Source organism: Sapajus apella, unplaced genomic scaffold (genome assembly GCF_009761245.1).
Source record: "Sapajus apella isolate SASKATOON/1434 unplaced genomic scaffold, GSC_monkey_1.0 scaffold84, whole genome shotgun sequence".
NCBI classification, from domain to species: Eukaryota; Metazoa; Chordata; class Mammalia; order Primates; family Cebidae; genus Sapajus; species Sapajus apella.
The window spans coordinates 3,974,723-3,993,634 of NW_022437024.1; the positions used below are offsets into that span (position 1 = coordinate 3,974,723).

Genomic DNA, 18,912 nt, shown 5'->3' on the forward strand with positions numbered 1-18,912 from the left:
CTTTAGTTAGATGACAGAATGCGGCATTGTGCCGAAGCAGAGAGCTACTTTAGAGAGCACTTTGGTTTAGGTAAGCATTGCTTATCCAGAGGGGATAAGGAGCTACAGGAATCTACAGGAAATTAAACTTCATTCCTATTCTCAGAAAAAAGAAAAAGAAAGAAAAATGTGAGAACTTCTGTTTCAGATGCAGAAACATAAGCTCAGATGTGTTACTTGATTATACCTCTGAGCCATTTTCCATACATTTATAGATATGCAAGCCTCTAAAGACCGCTCACTCCAGTGAGACCCTGGGAGCTTTCTGGACAAGTGTTTCATCCCACTGATCCTGCCTATGCTTTGGGTAGACTGTAGCTAGCAGCACAATTCCTTATAGTTGTAAACCTGCTGAAACTTACGAAGTTCTTTATATACTATACGTCAACCTTGTAGATATAACTATAGTATTTTATAGATGAGAACAGTGACTCTGAAGAGTTAGCTGATTCTCCAGGATAACATAGTCTATAAAGCAAAACCATAACTCAAACAGGTCTTTGGAATCTATGCCTTTGTTACTTTCCATATGCCAGAGCTTTCTAGAAGCAACATATATGGGTGTGTGTCTGTGAGTATGCATGTATATAGTACTATACTTCCAGAGTAAAAGCCAAGTGAAAATCTAGAGATTTCTCCTATCAAAGAAGTTGGATATATATGCCCTTCTTTTCAATTGCAATATATTAAGGATTGGTAACTTGAACCAAAAACAAGCAAACAAAAAAGGTAACTGCTAACCTTAGTGAAGTAAAACTTCTATTTTCTCCAAGAAAATTAAGAAATATGATATTGAACAATATATAATACTATCAACAAGAATTTTAAAGTGTATATATTTCTTTGTGTTTGACAAAGCCCGGTTCAACTGGATGACTTTGATGCCTACATTAAGGATATGGCCAAAGACTCTGATTATAAATTTTCTCTTCAGTTTGAGGTGAGTTGGTTAAAGTCTTTTCTGCCTTCTGCAATGGGAAGGGCCTGGGAATTGTGAGGTTTGTGTTGGGGTCATGCTCCGCTCACTGGCAGTGCTTGTGATGTGTTTGCATAACAAGAAAGGCATTGTCCTCGGGGTGCTGATCTGCTGGTTCAGAGCAAGGATTGTCAACCCTTGCTTAATAGGCAAGACCTCAGATGGCACAAATGAGGGGAAGCAGGGAATAGGTGCAGGTACTGAGGTGAGCAAGCATAGGTAGAGTAGAAGCCATCATTGAAAACCAGGGAACTTGAGAGTATAAGAAGAAAAATGCAAGCTGAGGCATGAAGCCTGAGACAGAATTTCCTTTCAGGGGATTTGTAGTGTGTTTCTCCTGCTTCTTAGGCCACAGTAGGGGTGGATAGTGAATGAAACTGACCCCCTTTGTGTCCTGGGCACATAACATCCTGGAGCAGGGCTTTTCACACTGCAGGGCTCCTGGCATTCTACTTAATACGTTTTGTGCAGTTTTATTTTCTTTCCTTGCACAAATTGGGGAAATAAATTTACACATGATTTGTGTTAAGAAAAAAATTGCCAACATCTCTTTTTTTCTGAAGGACACATATTTCTTTGGGCCTAAAACCATGTGTCAGAAGAGATGGAGGTGAGTGAGTCTAATATCTCAGCAGTGTGGGGAAGATAATTAGTCCTCATTTTTTCTTCCCACATATTTTATACTCATAGCATAGTCTAAATGGCCTCTCATCCCTCAGGTTTCTATGGTATGCCTTGAGTGGTCAGCAATTCAGAGAAAAGGGAAAGATAAAGTAATTTTTCTAAATTCTGTAGTTTTTTTGTTTTTTGTTTTTTTGTTTGTTTGTTTTTTATAAAGTCTTTTAAGTGCTCTTTTCTATTAAGGTAGCTGCTTTTTCTTCATTTGTTAAAATCATTTCTTCTTTCCATTTATCAGCCAAGGACAGCTTTAGTCTGCAAAAAGCATCAGTGGTCCTGATATGGACAGACTAATGGGAAATTTGAGGATGAGAAGAATCTCATACATTACCAAATACAAAGACCCCTAACTACCACCTGTGTCCTGAAAAATTCCACACAGAGCCTGCTCAGTTAGCCATTGCATGCAGGTGCATAGGAAATTATAGATGCTACCCCAAATGCTATATCTCAAAGAAATCCAATTTGAATTGGAAATGAATGATGAGGATGGCATTCCAGAAAGTATATCAAGAAAAGGAGGATTTTTTTCTAAGCAAACATGAGGCAAAACTGAAAAAAATAAATAGATGATTCTGACAATAGTCATAGAAATTATGATGCAGCTACACTTTTAACCTTATTAAAGACACATTTTCTTTTGCTTTTTTTTTTTTTTTTTTCTGAGACAGAGTCCCACTCTGTCACTCAGGCTGGAGTGCAGTGGCACAATCTCAGCTCACTGCAACTTCTGACTCCCAGGTTCAAGCAATTCTCTTGCCTCAGCCTCCCAAGTAGCTGGGATTACAGGTACCCACCACCATGCCTGGCTAATATTTTTTTGTATTTTTAGTAGAGACAGGGTTTCACTATGTTGGCCAAGCTGGTCTTGAACACCTGACCTCAGGTGATCTACCTGCCTCAGCCTCTCAAAGTGCTGGGATTACAGACATGAGCCACCGCACCGTGCCTAAAGCCACATTTTCTTAATTCCTTCAAGATGACATGCCCTCAGAGGCACAGCTAGGATCATTACTTCTGCTGGCAACTCACGGTTTATGTCTTGAAACCCAAGTGTAACTGTTACTGTTTCTGAATTGCTTGACTATAAAAAATTCAAGAAGTCATTTTCTAGTAAACATAGTCTTTTAAATGTGAATAACAAAAACATGGCTCAAATTAGTTTAGACTAAAGGAATGGTGGTTTAAAGGATGCTAAGGTATCACATACAATCAAAGAAAGGGCTGAGTAGCTAGACACGAGGAGAAGGGGTAAGAAGCACAGTTTGATGAATGACTGGAGCCAGGGACTAGAACCCTGCAGGATCCCCCTCTATTTCTCATTTCTGCTTCTCTCTGTCTTGGCTTCACTTTGTTTCACTGAACACCAACCTCTTTTTTCATAGTGGAAAGCAGCCAACAACAACCCTTGAGCACCACATCCTTTCGTTTCCATGGTTTCCAAAGGGAACGATTGTCTCTCTTCCTTGTTTGTAGTTAAATTAACAGGGGGGGATTCTGACAGACAAGCCTGTGTCACGGTGCCCATTCAAACCAACTGCAGCCAGAAAGGCAGAAGCACATAACCTCTAACTGGAACCATGTGGCTCAGTTAGCAAAACCTAAGAAAGGCATTATCTCCAATAAAAAGAGAGTATTGAGAGAACCAAACGATGGTGATTAGCATGCTCTCTTTAGATATTACAAAAACATGAAAAGCAAAATTATAAACTTGATGTCCTAAATGTTCAATTTATAATATGCTGAGGGCTTTTATACATTCAATGGACAGATGCATACATTTAGCCTGATTTCATAGTGTGACCAGTGTGACCAGGTGACAGGAGCAGGGCTGCAGGGGTGTCCCAAAGACGCTCTCTCTTCCCGGATCAGATGTGTTTTCCCAGGTCCTTGGGCCTCACTGACCCAAGAATGAGTAAAGGGCCCTGGTGGCGAGCTTCTTCAAATAAGTATTGAACCCAGAGAGTTTTGCAGAAAGAGATTTATTAGACAGAGAGAGGGAGAAAAAAATATGTAGAGAGAGAAAGTGAGCTCCCATGCTGTCGTGGGAAGGGATCCAGAAACGGAGCCTGCACAGGTAAAGAAAAGGAGAGAGAAGGCTCCCACACTGCCATGGGAGGGGATCCCAGAGAGGGAAATCCATCTGGGAAAGGGAGTAGGGGGGATTTTAACCCCGGCGTTACTCCCGCCCCATTCAAGTTTTCCTCCAGTGAGAAGAGTTCTATCAAGTTCCTCTGGAGTGATTGAACTTTGACTCTGATATTGGATTGGTTGCCTGGCCCACAATCAAAGCCTCCTCCCTCGGAGCTTTTGGCAGGCTTTCTAAACAGAGGAAGTTCACCTGGGCTGTCTACCTAGCCCCGCGCCCGGGAAAGTTAGAGGAAGAGCTCTAGGCTCCTGGGTGGGGAGGTGAATGGAGGCATGGTGCTGGGAAGTTCTTGCCTTTGAAACCACACCCCCTTGTGGACCCGGGAAGAAAAGTTAACATAGCCTCTCAACAGGATTTATAAGGAGGTTAGGAATGTACTATAAACTAGGAATCTAAAAACCTGAATTCTCGCTACAGTTTTGCTACTAACATTTTTAAAAACATGCTTTTTTTTTTTTTTCTTAACCAATTGATACATAACAAGTTTTGGGGGAATGATGTATTAGATACAGATCTTTTATGTAGTGAACATGCTTATATATAAATTTGAATTTATCCAACTACTTTGTTGGAATAATTCCTTTGGATTGAAACTGCCAGGACAAAGTATACGCAAAATCTACATTTCGAGTAAATGTCCCATAAGTGGAGTATGTTTTCCCAGTGTTTGAATGTTCCCCACTTCCTAAAACTACACACTGGATATCAACATTTGTCATCATTGGTAATATAATATTACAAAGAAATTGCTTTCTCATCTGTTAGTGTTAAGCTACATCATCTTCATACAGCACTATTAGTCATTTGTGTTATTTTGTTTTCCTCTCTTTCTTTTATTTTCATGTACCTTATAATCTTCATTTTGTTACTGATTTCTACGAGCTGATTTATGATTAATGAGGTTAGCATTTTGTCAAGCACTGCAAATGAAATACTGTTTTTTTCCCATTTATTTTACACTGGGGTTTTATTTTGGATTTGTACAGAAGTTGTGAATTGAAAAATAATCATGTTCTGCTTTTTTTTTTTTAAGTACATTTTCCATCACCTTAGTTTCTTTATGTATAAAATGAGTAAGTCGAAGTAGAGCAATAGTTCTCAACTGGACAAATACCAGTCAGTCCCCAGAGGAAATCTGGAAATGTGTGGGAGTGTTTTTGGTTGTTTTGATAGATTGAGAGGAGGATACTAATAGTATTTTATGGAAGAGGGACAGGAGTGTTAAGTGTTCTTCAATGAGTGGGACAGTCCCACACAATGGAGAATTGTCCCAGGCCAAAAGTGATTGAGCAATATGGATTAAATATGGGATGAGGCTACAAGCAGGCTTGATAACCCATTTGGATTAGTCAGCATTTTTGAGAGAAACCAGTGGGATGTTTATATAGAACAAATCGAATGTATATAGAGAGATCTATTTTAAGGTATTGGCTTATGAGGTAATGGAGACTGGCAAGTCTGAAACCTGAAGGGCAGGCTGGCAGGCTGGAAACCAAAGGAGAAGCTGAGGTTGCAGTTCTGAATGTGAAGGCAGTGGGGAGGCAGATTTCCTCCCTCCTTGTGGGACCTACCTCTTCTCTTCAGGCCTTCAACTGACTGGATGAGGCCCACCCACATAATGTAGCATAATCAACTTTACTCAAACTCTACTTACTTACATGTTAATCACATATGAGAAAAATACCTTCACAGCAGCAGACTGGTGTTTGACCAAGCAACTGGACCCTATAGCCTAGCCAAGTTGACATATCAAATTAACCATTACACCATGATTTGAAGGTATTTCATATTGTTCCTTATGATGATGCTCTTTTCATATATTTCTATGCTTTGAACATTACTGGTCATACAGGTAATTAATTAGGTGTTAAGTCCTGACATTGTACACATGTTCTGGCTGGAAAATACAACTTCCTCTCTAGAGCTCTATTTTAAGTCACAGACTTAGACTGTAGGTTTTGGACTAACGTTTGCACAAGCTATGGCCCACTGGGACAACTCACTTCCTTCGTCATTTGACAGCCTTCAGATATTACCAGTCCTCAGTCCCATCCTGCCCCCTACATCCTCAGGGTCAGGGTCAGGGTCTCCTCATTGATTTTCATAGGAGCATTGTGCTCCCATGCCTGATTTCACGGTGTATGTTGGACCTTTCACATGGCAGCCCTCAATTTTCTTGAAATACATGGATAGCTAATTGAGGCTTAATAAAAAAAATTTTCCTATCTCTAATGGGAATCCAAGAGGGTATGAGATGGCTGAATCATCTTGGTCTAAATAATTCCAGCAACTGAACTTTTACTTGTTCTGTTTATATTAATGCCTAGTACTTGATGCTGACATTGAAACATTACAGTCACATTGAGAAGTTCCATCATTTATAAGCATTATCCAAATTGAAATTAATGTCTGGATTTACATATATTACCAATACAGCTATAAGTCATACACAAAGCTATATGAGTCACTAATTTGTGTTTACTGAATTAATTCCTTTTTTACTCTGAATTAAATTTCATATCTACTAGAAAGATTGATTATCCTTGATTATCCTTCTGATGAAAATATACACCTTTCCTTAAAAAGGCTTGGGACCCAGGGATTAAAACAGGTTCCTCATTTTTAACATTTCACATTGGAAATATTTTGAAGAACCAGACTGTATAGCTGAAATGCGAAAGCCTAGAAGACATTTCACATATTGCTCATTCTGTTATTAATTTCTGTGCTTGGTGTTGGATCAAGGTACTAGTAAAGGTCCTCACCATCTTTGTTCAGAAATGTGGCTGCAAAGATCAAAACAAGACTACAAAACTGGCCGTGCAGTTCACAAGAGGTGACCTTTGATTTCTGGTAGTAGCTTTTACTTGCTATTGGTGGAACCTCTTCTGTCAATACTACTAGTACATTGTTTCTCCTCACCTTTTCCAACCCTACAGACAAGTATTCTAGAGATCTAGTTCATCTGACTCTAATGTCCAATCTATCCCAAAGCAAACACCGAAAGCAAGCTGTCACCTGCTGACATTGTTACAAACCCTACGACCAGAATACAGCTTGTGCTCTCCTGAGAAGATGATGTTGCAGGTTATGGGCTGAATATCTGTGGTCCCCCAAAATTCCTATGTTAAATCTCTAACCCCCAATGTGATGGTATTTGCTAAGTAATTAGGATTAGATGAGCTCATGTGGGTGGGGACTTCATGGTGGGATTATTGCAGGACTTTTCCTTAGTTCAGCTAAAGATGAGGTCCTTGTCTGTCCCATGGCCATGAAAATTCAGGTTCGCAGGCAGTTTGAAGGATGAGTAAAACAGGGTTTTATTATGTGAAAAGGAAGAAAAAAGGGGGAAAAAGGACTCTTGCTAGGCTGGAGTCCCCGCTAGGGCACTTTCTGCAGCAGTTCCTCACAGGAAGAGGAGGGGCCAGGCTCCTACCTGCTGCAAACATGGTGAACTTCCTGAGCCTCTACCTCATTGGCCAGGCTAGTTGGAGTTTTTCCAAGAACGCCTACCCACCTGATTGTCTCAGGATTAGCCAAGACGAGATGCCTAAGAATGAAATCTACTTTGTTGGCATCTTGATCTTGGACTTCTCAGCCTCCAGAACTGTGAGGCATACATTTCTACTGTGTAAACCACCACTCTGTGGTGTTTTGTTATGGCAGCCCAAGCCAGCTAATATGATGTATATGCTTGTACTTTGCTTTCCAAGACCTGTATGCTGCAAACACAGCCAACAAAACATAGGCTGCTATTGGGTTTGGGTGACTATGTTAGTTCCTATGTTAGCCATAACAAATTACTGCAGTTGTCGTGGTTTAAAACAACAGAAATTTATTCTTACAATTGCAGAGCCAGAATTCCAAAATCAAGGTGCCAGCAGGGCCACATTCCCTCTGAAGGCTCTAGGGAAGAATCTTTCTTTGCCTCTTCCAGCTTCTGTTGGCTGCAGCGGTTCCTTGGCTTGCAGCTGCATAATTCTAGTATATCTCCATCTTTACATGCCTTTTCCTCTTCCCCAGGACAATCACCTCTCTTGTTCTTTAACTTAATTACATCTGCAAAGATGCTTTCTCTAAATTAGATCACATTCACAGGTTCTAGGGATCAGGACGTAGACGTATCTTTTTGGGGATCACCATCCAACCCACTACAGATGACTGTGTAGCCTAGAAAAAAGAGTGATAAATTATATTTAGAAACAAAACTGACAAAAGAAAATTCGAAAATGAATTACGTGAGTTTCAGATCCATCACTCCATACTTTGTCTTCATAAAGACTTCAGCCAATGGAATTTCCATATTGTTGGAAAGAAAATAACTTCAAAGCTACTGAACTGGAAACTTAATATTTTATTTCCCACTTAGTGACAGGCTAAATGATAAAGGCTGCAAAGCATATTGTGTTTACATGCAGTTCCCACTTTGCTGCAATTCAACTTTGGCAACTTCCACTTACAGTGTTCAGCCAATTAAACCTCTCTTATCAACTTAGAGTATTTACAGTAGGGAGGCAACACACAATTAACGTTCTCTCTGTTAGTCAACTGCCACATGTGCTCGAACGCCCAGCCTCAATCTGTTTCCACAGTTCCTTTTGTGTCTAAGGCCTTTTCCCATGGCTTATCAGTCTGCCTCCAAAGCAAGGGAACTGGGGGAAGAGTTGTTGGTCTCCTGGCATAAATGGCAAAGGAGGAAATAATTATGGAGCCAGGCAAAGCAAAATAATCATCACAAACATATTTCACAATGATTATCAATAGTGCTGTATTAGTATTTGTTGAATTAAATTATTCCATTGTCACTATAAACAAGGAAGGTATGGAGAAATTACTAAACTTATAGGTAATTACACTGATGTTAAAGAGTTGGACTACCCTTCCAAGATCATACAGTTTACAAGTGGCACACCAAAATAAGTGAGATTATTTTGAAAAAATACCTATGCAGGCATTTTCTAAAAGAGGTAGATTTCTAAAATACTTTAAGCAATGGATGCGTTGTTTAAATAAGCCTATAGCTACCAAAAGGAACTAACCTAAACATTACACTGATTTAGTTGAAATTTGCTAAAAATAAGTTGTTTCTTACAAGAAACGTAGTCCACCTTTGAATACCCTTTAAAATGGAACACACAGTATTAAGTAACAATGGCAAGCTTCTACCGAAATATATTTGACAAGTGTCTAAGATGGAAAAAAACCTAATTTTGTGAGTTGAAACTCAAACGTAACATAGTTTGTATATAAGACTGACGTCAACTTAGTCCAAAGAACTTGAGATATTGTGATCTGGAAAAGCCAACAGTGATGAGGAACCAAGGAAGAGAGATATCTGGGCAATTTTTATAGGTTCATCCATGTTGACTATAGTCAGGCAACCCAATGCCATTAAGCACAAGATAAGTTGCCACCGAGGATCTTCTACTTAAAAGCATCAGAAGACCCAATAACTTGATTAATAGAGAATGTGCTTTGCAAAGAGCACTTGAATAAAGACACAAAGGGCATGAAAGAAATATCCCTATAATAATTCTAGAACATGCTCAAATGTCTCCAACTCTCTTCAACAGTATTTAAAGACTCTCTAAAATTCTTCTCACAGGGAAGTATTCCTCCAGCTTATGATTCCTTGAAGTAATAATTAGGAGAAATTATGAAGAGGAAAACCTGTGCTCAATATTAACATTCTATAAATGTACATAAAATTTATAAATTACATAAAATTGTAAATAAAAATATACTTTATAACAAGTGATTTCTGCCTCACTTAATAGTGTTATAGAAAGATGCACACTCTATGGGTAATCCCACTTATAGATGGTTACATACACTGTTTACTAACATTCTTCTAAAACTTGTACAGGAATATAACTAGACCAACTGTATTGGTTGTGCGTTGTACAACTCCAGAGAACACCATTCACATAGACCACAATGTGAATGATGCCTCCAGGAAATACACATGGCCTGACCACAATCCCCTTGTTTCCTATAAGACACATATCATAGCAACATAGAAACTCCCCTTTTCCCATAACATCCCATTTTTCAATTGTGATAGTTATTTACATAAAAATTTCCTCTCTGTGCACTTTCTGAAATTAGGTTTATAAGAGTACCAATACATGCAGGCAGACTTTTGGATGTTCTTTCTCACTGAAGGATTCCCTAACAACTACTGATCCATCTTTGTTTTTGAGGTTTCATTATCAGACATTTAGTGACTGTTAATCCTATATTTTGTAACATGGAGATTGTTCCCTACTCATTCCTCATTCTTTTTTTTTTTTCTTATAATTTTATTTTATTTTTATTTTTGAGACAGAGTTTCACTCTTGTTACCCAGGCTGGAGTGCAATGGCGCGATCTCAGCTCACCGCAACCTCCGCCTCCCGGGTTCAGGCAATTCTCCTGCCTCAGCCTCCTGAGTAGCTGGGATTACAGGCACACGCCACCATGCCCAGCTGATTTTTTGTAGTTTTAGTAGAGACGAGGTTTCACCATGTTGACCAGGATGGTCTCGATCTCTTGACCTCGTGATCCACCCGCCTCGGCCTCCCAAAGTGCTGGGATTACAGGCGTGAGCCACCGCGCCCGGCCCTCATTCTTTTTTACTACTTTCTCTAAGGCTCATTGCCTACAAGAAAACAAAACAAAACAAAACAAAACCCCTAGATTTCTTCAGAGAATATGAACTATTTACACAAATTGCATAAACTTGTTACCTTATTCCTCCAAAAATCTGAAAAACATTTTTATTTTCAAATTTTTCCCACCCTAAGTGTTATACATGTGGAGAAGTGTTCTTACTTCTCCAAATGACCACTAAGTTATCCAAGGTATTTATGTGTTGTATTAGATCGCTATTACTACAATAATGCTGTAGAAGAAACAGCCTCTGCCAGGCACAGTGGCTCACGCCAGTAATTCCAGCACTTTGGGAGGCCAAGGCAGGCGGATCATGGGGCCAGGAGATCCAGACCAGTCTGGCCAACATGATGAAACCACATCTTTACTAAAAATACAAAAATTAGCCAGGCGTGGCAGCACACACTTGAAGTCCCAGCTACTCAGGAGGCTGAGGCAGAAGAATGGCTTAAATCTGGGAGGCAGAGGCTGCAATGAGCTGAGATTGTGCCACTGCACTCCAGCCTGTGCAACAGAGTGAGACTCCATCTCAAAAAAAAAAAAAAAAGAAACAACCCCAAAATCTCTGTGGTCTACAATAACATTTAATTTTCTCTCCCATAGGTCTGTGAAACAGTGGGGGCATTTCCTCTTCAGACTGTGGGTCAGAGTCAGGTCTCCTCATTCTGGGACTAGCAGCTTTACCTGGGCATGTCCTTTTCATGACAGGTGGCAGACACAGGGCAAACCAAACAAGCAAGTGCATTGAAAGCTACTGAGTAGACTTGTTTTCTGTCTAAGATCATTGGCCAAAACAAGTTGACAATAGCAGGGTGGAGAAGTACACTCCACCTCAAAAGGGAGCTACTGCAATGTCAAATAGCAAAGGCCTTATGAGCAAGAAACAAGTGTGAACAATAATCCAATTCATCCTATATAGAAATCTCAAATCCATTCTCTGTCCTTTACAGGAGTTGAAATTGATTGGACTGGATATCCCACACTTTGCTGCAGATCTTCCACTGAATCGATGTAAAAACCGTTACACAAACATCCTACCATGTAAGATAGTCAATTGCGCCAATGCTACTCATGTCTTTTAAGGGTTGAAAGTCTGTTATTGCAGATGAATCAATTTCTGACCACACCCAGTTGTGGTCCAGATCTCAAGGCCATCTCTGAGATTGCATTGATCTCACTTTGATGTCTTTAGATCTTATCATATGGAGAAGGATTTAATTATTGTACTTTTAAATGAATTGCATCTGAACAAAAAGGCTGACCATTTGGCCCTTTACAGATTAAAGGGCCATAGTCAAATTGGCCCTTGGATAATGTGTACTCTCATAAAATATTTTCAACCAATTCATTGATAACAGAAAGAGGCAAATTGAATGGCAATGCAATGTATTGAAACGCCTTCTCTAACTTCTGACAAGTTATATAGTTGCTTAGCATTTTGTAATAAAAAGCAACATTCAGGAAGAAAAGGTAATGTAAAGTACTTACAAGACTATTAAAATATATGCCAGTATAGATTTCACTTTTCTCTCTACTGCACTCTTGGGAGCTGGGCACAAATGGAAAAGTGAGAAGAGGAAGGCTGGAAAAGCTCTAGAAAGAGAAGCCTCCTCTTGTTATGGCGTCTTGATGAAATCAGATATAGATGAAATTAGAGAATATAATTCTCTGTGAGCCCTGGTTGCTGAAACTGCCGTTAGTAACTTGAAACCAATGTTATCCAGTAGCAACTACACAGTTCAGAAATTACTTCTTTCATTTAATGTCCACCTACAAAAGAAACCTGTGCTGCTTCTCTTCTCTAGGTCTCCCCAAAGTAGTGAACTCTCTGTATATCTCTAGGTGAAATGAAAATCGCGTGTTTAGGCTACATACTATAGCTGTCCAATCAATCTCACAGATATTTTAGTTCCTGTAAATATTCTGCATGACCCCTAAACAATCCTGGAAACAATTCTTTCAAGGACAAGACAGCTGGTGGTGAAAAAAAAAAAAAAAGAAAAAAACAGTGGTTGGAAGATGCTCATTTATTTAAACAACAAACTAAGGTTAAAAAATGGCTAAAATATCAGGCTAAAAATTATTACTCTGTCACTGACTGATTTAAATTTATATTGGGTAGAGAAGGCCAAAATAATTCTTTTTTCCATCCTGAATTTTAATATTTTTTTCTCCTTATTCTCTATAGATGACTTCAGCCGTGTGAGATTAATCTCCATGAACGAAGAGGAAGGTGCAGACTACATCAATGCCAACTATATTCCTGTAAGTAGAAAAGAATCAGGCACCCCAATGCTAACCCAGCCACAGAAAGACTGCAGAGCTATATGGACATGTCAAACATTTCAAAAGAAAGCAGCCATTCCCAACCCAGCAATCGAATTCTAAAAGGTTTTCATTACTCCATTTCATAATAAAGAACAGGAAAAAAAAAGCCCATAGATCAGTAATGTTCCTATTTCTTTATAAAGGACCAGTGAAAGGGAAAGTAGAAAGGCTAAAGATCACCTTTCTTGTGTTTAAATTTCAGTTTCAGCAGCCAAATTCAAAGGGTTCCACCCGAGCACCTGCACTTTTAAAATATAAAGATAGTCATTACTGTCATAAAAAGGTGTGCATGTGATTTTTATAGTCTTCTGAAGAACAGTGCTTAAAATCGCACAGACTAATTATGGTCAGTTACTCCGATAGCCTCTTTGATGCAAAAAAGAGAAAACGTTACATAAGCACCTGATCCTTTACCAATTTTATCACCAGTAAATTTTCAGTTTTTTCCCATAGGTGTGGAGCAGCATTTGGTGTTGACAGTGGCTGGTTAGGTGATAATTTTGTCACTTATCTTTCAGGGCTACAACTCACCCCAGGAGTATATTGCCACCCAGGGGCCACTGCCTGAAACCAGAAATGACTTCTGGAAGATGGTCCTGCAACAAAAGTCTCAGATGATTGTCATGCTCACTCAGTGTAATGAGAAGAGGAGGGTATGTGCTTACTGAAGCTGTTCCTGCTTAGCAGCAAAACCTGCCCCAGCCACTGCCATTGATGAAGTGCTTGCTGTTTTCAGTCAAATGAAACATAGAGACAAATCGCTAAATTTAAAACATTTTATTCGGGAAGCAAGAATTGCAATTTGGGGGCAAACACACAGACCCAGTGGTCTTTGCAATGTCCAGAGAAAAAAGAGAAGGTTGGAAGTCTTCTAAAAAGGATAAATATTGCATATTGTTTTGCAGGAAAGCTCATTAGCATTAGTAAAGTTTTGGGGAGCTGGCAAGCTCTGATTGGTGAGTGATGGCAGTGGGTAAAACTAGTCTCAGAGTCCCAGCAGGTTGCTTCAGTTGCTATCAACCAGAGCTTACAGAGAATTATATTCCTGGAGCAATGCTATGTGTTCTGAGTGCTTTTTTTTTTTTTTTTTTTTCGAGATGGAGTCTCGCTTTGTCACCCAGGCTGGAGTGCAGTGGTGGGATCTCGGCTCACTGCAACCTCCACTTCCCAGGTTCAAGCGATTCTCCTGCCTCAGCCTCCCAAGTAGCTGGGGCATTCCGAGTACTTTATCCCCTGACCCCTTGACTCTGTTTCAGTTAGGTATGGTAAGACTGACCCAAGTCATGTGATAAGAATTCACACTATGTAGCAAAACTGATTGTATTTGCTTTGTGCTTCATCTTTGCAATGGTCCTATCTAATTTTTCAGAGGTGAATACCTTTGTGTTCCCTAAGTGAGCTCAGACTTAATTTCTTCCCTAGTCTGTTTTAAAAAAATTGTTTTGCCCTTGCTCCAGGTGAAATGTGACCATTACTGGCCATTCACAGAAGAACCTATAGCTTACGGAGACATCACCGTGGAGATGATTTCAGAGGAAGAGCGGGACGACTGGGCCTGCAGACACTTCCGGATCAACTATGTAAGTCACCAGGCAGAGAGCAGTGCTGTCCCTATACTGACACCAACACCACTGCCCAGCAGGTGCTGGGAGCCCCACCCAAGGAGCACTTTGGCCTTTGCAATGCTGCTTTCCTCAGGAGGAAAAATCCACTCTCAGTATCATTGTTTCCCATTTCATCAGTGATGGTGTGGATGACATGCTTGGTCTGGAGAGCCTGAGAAGATACAGTAAAAAGTGCACAAGTTCATCTTGAATTAGCTCAGGATCATAGGAGACTATTCATCATTGCCTATCAGGGATCATTGACGACAGAAGTGTTCTCATTACTTATATTAATCATATATGAGTATAATCAGGGTCTATAAGCCATACTTACATTTTAAATTAAGTGATTAAATCATGATTTAGTAGTTTGGGGTTTGTTTGTTTTTCTTATTTTGTTCTGGTTTGGTTCTCATTATATGGAAGGTACTTCTAGGTCTTAATAATCATAATTCCCTATTTCTCTTGAAAGGCTATTGATTTCTGATTGATAACATGTCCAGAAAAGCCTGTTTTTCTCACAAGGCCTGCCACCTTTCTGCTGACAGGTCTCTGAGCAAACGCTGAATATTTCTGTGCCAGGCTAACATCAACCAAAGTCATGCCATTGACTTCAGCCTGTAGAATATAGAGGAGTTTTTACTACTAATAGTCTTCTCCACTTGACCGTGCTCCCTATGAAGACAAAATTGAATAGGAAAATTCTCATTGACTGTTCTTCCCTGCTTAGAAACAATCCTTTCTAATAGTTAAGGAGATAGGAAACTGCAGCCTATGGACCAAATTTACCCACTTTCTGTTGGATAAAGCCCATGAACTAAGAATAGTTTTGACATTTTTTAATGGTTGAAAAAAATCAACTGAGCACTGTGGTTCATGCCTGCAATCCCAGCACTCTGAAAGGCTGAGGCAAACGGATCGCTTTATCCCAGGATTTCAAGACCAGCCTAAGCAATGCAGGGAGACCCCATCTGTACTAAAAATAGAAAAATTAGCTGGCGTGGTGGCACACACCTGTAGTCCCAGCTACTCGAGAGGCTGAGGTGAGAGACTCGCTCAAGCCCAGAGGGTGGCAGCTGCAGTGAGCTGAGATTGTGCGACCACACTTCAGCCTGGGCAACAAGAGCAAGACTCTGTCTCCAAAAAAAAAAACAAGAAAAATAGTATGAAAAACCATACAAAAATACTATGAACAGAAGAGCAGAAGATCAAACACCTCATGTTCTCACTCATAGGCGGGTGTTGAACAATGAGAACACATGGACACAGGGAGGGGAGCACTACACACTGGGGTCAGCTGGGGGGAAATAGGGGAGGGACGGTGGGGGGTGGGGAGCTGGGGAGAGATAGCAAGGGGAGAAATGCCAGATGTAGGTGATGGGGAGGAAGGCAGCAAATCACACTGCCATGTGTGTACCTATGAAACAATTTTGCATGTTCTTCACATGTACCCCACAACCTAAAATGCAATAAAATAAATAAATGGGAAAAAAATACTATGAAATACTATATGTATATAGTACACACTATTTCGTACTATTTATATGAAATACTATATGTAAATTATGTGAAATTCAAATTTCAATGTCCATATATAACATTTTATTAGAACACAGGCTGCATTTGTTTACGAATAGTCTATGACTGCTTTTGTGCTACATCAAGCTTGAGTCGTTGCAAACAAAACTACATGATTTGCAAAAAACTCAAATATTTACTAACTGTCCTTTTGCAGAAAATGTTTGCTGACCCTTAAAATAAGCCATGGAAACAAAGATTGCCCATATTAATACAACATAAGAACTTGATACTGCCTATTTATTGATATGTACAAGAGATAAATCAATCCTTTTTTTTTTTTTTTTGGAGATGGAGTCTTGCTCTATTGCCCAGGCTAGAGTGCAGTGGTGCAATCTCAGTTCACTGCAACCTCCACCTCCCAGGTTGAAGCAATTCTCTTGCCTCAGCCTCTCAGGTAGCTAGGATTACAGGTGCCTACCACCACGCCTGGCTAATTTTTGTAATTTTAGTAGAGGCAGGGTTTCACCATGTTGGCCAGGCTGGTCTGGAACTCCTGACCTCGTGATTCTCCTGCCTCCCAAAGTGCTGGGATTACAGGTGTGAACCACTGCACCCAGGCAATAAATCACTTCTTAACCATTGTTAACTGCCACTTGTTAACTGGCAGTTAACAATGTCTTTTATTACCAGGAGAATTTAAGCAAATCCCTGTATGGCTCTAACAGACTGCATTTCATGTTGTTTCAGTCATTTGAAATTCACATTGCTTCCATGTTAAGCACAGGTTTCTACTAAAATGCAGAGTTGCAGCTTAAGTGTCACCTTTTTTGTGGAGTCTTCTCTGGGCTTGGACACCATTAGCACTCTCCTTTGCTGGGGCAGAATTTCAGGTAAACTGCTCTGTCACAGCACACCATAGATAGTTACATTTCTCACTCCTCATTTCTGCCTCCCCAATATGCTGTGTTTCAGAAGCAACTGCTCTATCCTTGTTGAATAAATAAATCAGTGAATGACTGAGTTATTTCAAAATTAATAAGGTACTCGTAAAGCATCAACAGACTTTCCATCAGAGAAAATATTTGTCAACTTGAATGCCATTTGAACTCTGCTTTCGTTCTTAGCTACTTCCATTGAGAAGCCAGCACAAATTGCTAAGCAAATATAGTACAAATCTGTCCCTAGGTTTGCATGTAGGCGAGAAAATTTCAGAGCACAAAATAGGGTCTGTTCCACTGTCTATTCTGTTGACAAGGAAGAGTCACATAGATTATTGCATGGTCAGTACTATGCTTCTTGTCCTTGGTCTTAAATGACGACCTATCTTTCAATGACAATCATGTGAAGGATTTGAAAACTAGGAATAAAACATTGAACAGTTACAAGCATCTGGTACCAGAGTGCCCCCTTTTGGCCATAAGCATACCGAAGCTAAATGTTAAGCTCCTAAAATGAAAGCTCAGTTGCCCAAAGAACAATTTGCTGTGCTAATTAACACATTTTACATTTAGTTTCATTTTTTGTTTATACCCTTCTTTATCCATTCCATATTGATATGCAGAAGCTTTCCAATTGCAAAAAGATAAAATTACATAAATAAGGAAATCAAGGTAAGAGAAATTTGGGAATAGCTAAGTAAGATAAAACCAGAAAAGTTTTCTCATTTAACAAGAAAAGAGAAAAATGACCATAACACACAACTTGTCACTTTCTACTACTTGAAACTTGGCATGGACTGTGTGAGAGCTGGAGAGTAAAGATCATCAAAAACATTTTTGTTGCCAGGAACTTTGTGCCTTGCTATTCAGCTCACAGGGCTGACCACGGTTCCAGGACCCCTGCCTTGTAGCTGCAGAGCAACTAACTAAAATTTAATCATTTCCTGATTTTAAATCACCTTGCACTTTTAGCCAAATACCATATATATATACATATATATATTCTAGTATGGTTGAAGTGAAAATGTATTGGGCTAAAAAAAAAATGTATATATATATATACCTACACACACACACACACACACACACACATACACATATATATATACATACACAGACACATATATGTATTGGCTACAATGTACACAAGTTATACAAATTATGATCAGCGTTTGAACAGGCGAGCATTTTCCTGAACTTTCCTGGCAACCAAAGTTATCTGGTGGCTGGGTATTCTAAATCCTCATGATATTGAATAAGTAAATTATCTTGTGCAATTCATTATGCCCAAGATACTTTCTCAACATACTTCCTGAAGACAGCACTGAGGGTAGCCAGTATCTTCGTAGACTTCATGTTCTCTGTGTCTAAGCCAGAGCCCTTGAACATAGCAGAGGAGGCACTGCACACTGCTGGGGATATATTAGGTGCCAAGGATACAACAGGTGTAGGGGAGGTGACAACTTATGTATATTTAAGCAAATCTTAAATATTTCTTTATACATTTTATTTATGTGTTGTCTTTATACATTGATTTTCTGCCCAAGACCACTGACTCTTCGAAATTCATTTCTCTTTTAATACCTGAACTTAAACTTTAGCTCAAAATTGACAGTGAGGCCAAGTTTCCCTCCTTCCCAATTATGATATAGTATTCCATCCTCTGAGTGAATTCTAGGCTCTTTGCAAATTTGAGGAATGAAAGATGAATCAGACCTTTATGAAGCCTGGGTTTGGGATATTTCTGGCAGTTGATAACAAGTGGAGAATATATCATTCTTCCAAATAAGTTGGGACTAAAAAGAGTTGATCTTGAAAGATCCATTCTAGTTAATATGTAGTCTGTTCAGAGGGACCAACAATATATTTGATGTATGGGATAATAGGAATAGGATTAATACACACGTTATACTCGCTCAGATTCCCAGAACCAGCCATACAATGGCACAGAGCTGGATGACAGTGAGTGATAGTAATGAGGTACAGTAGGTAATGGTATCACAAACATGATTACACTTAATCCACACA

General features: G+C 39.5%; 1 protein-coding gene across 2 annotated transcripts in view; it reads left to right on the forward strand.

Moving 5' to 3' along the window:
* PTPRO (protein tyrosine phosphatase receptor type O) overlaps positions 1 to 18,912 on the forward strand; it is a 280,097-nt gene that overhangs the window by 248,993 nt on the left and 12,192 nt on the right. For both annotated transcript variants that reach the window (XM_032253729.1, XM_032253730.1), the window contains 5 exons: positions 898 to 979; positions 11,444 to 11,534; positions 12,682 to 12,758; positions 13,340 to 13,474; positions 14,279 to 14,401. In XM_032253729.1, the coding sequence (XP_032109620.1) occupies positions 898 to 979; positions 11,444 to 11,534; positions 12,682 to 12,758; positions 13,340 to 13,474; positions 14,279 to 14,401 (508 nt within the window). The remainder of the gene's footprint in view (positions 1 to 897; positions 980 to 11,443; positions 11,535 to 12,681; positions 12,759 to 13,339; positions 13,475 to 14,278; positions 14,402 to 18,912) is intronic.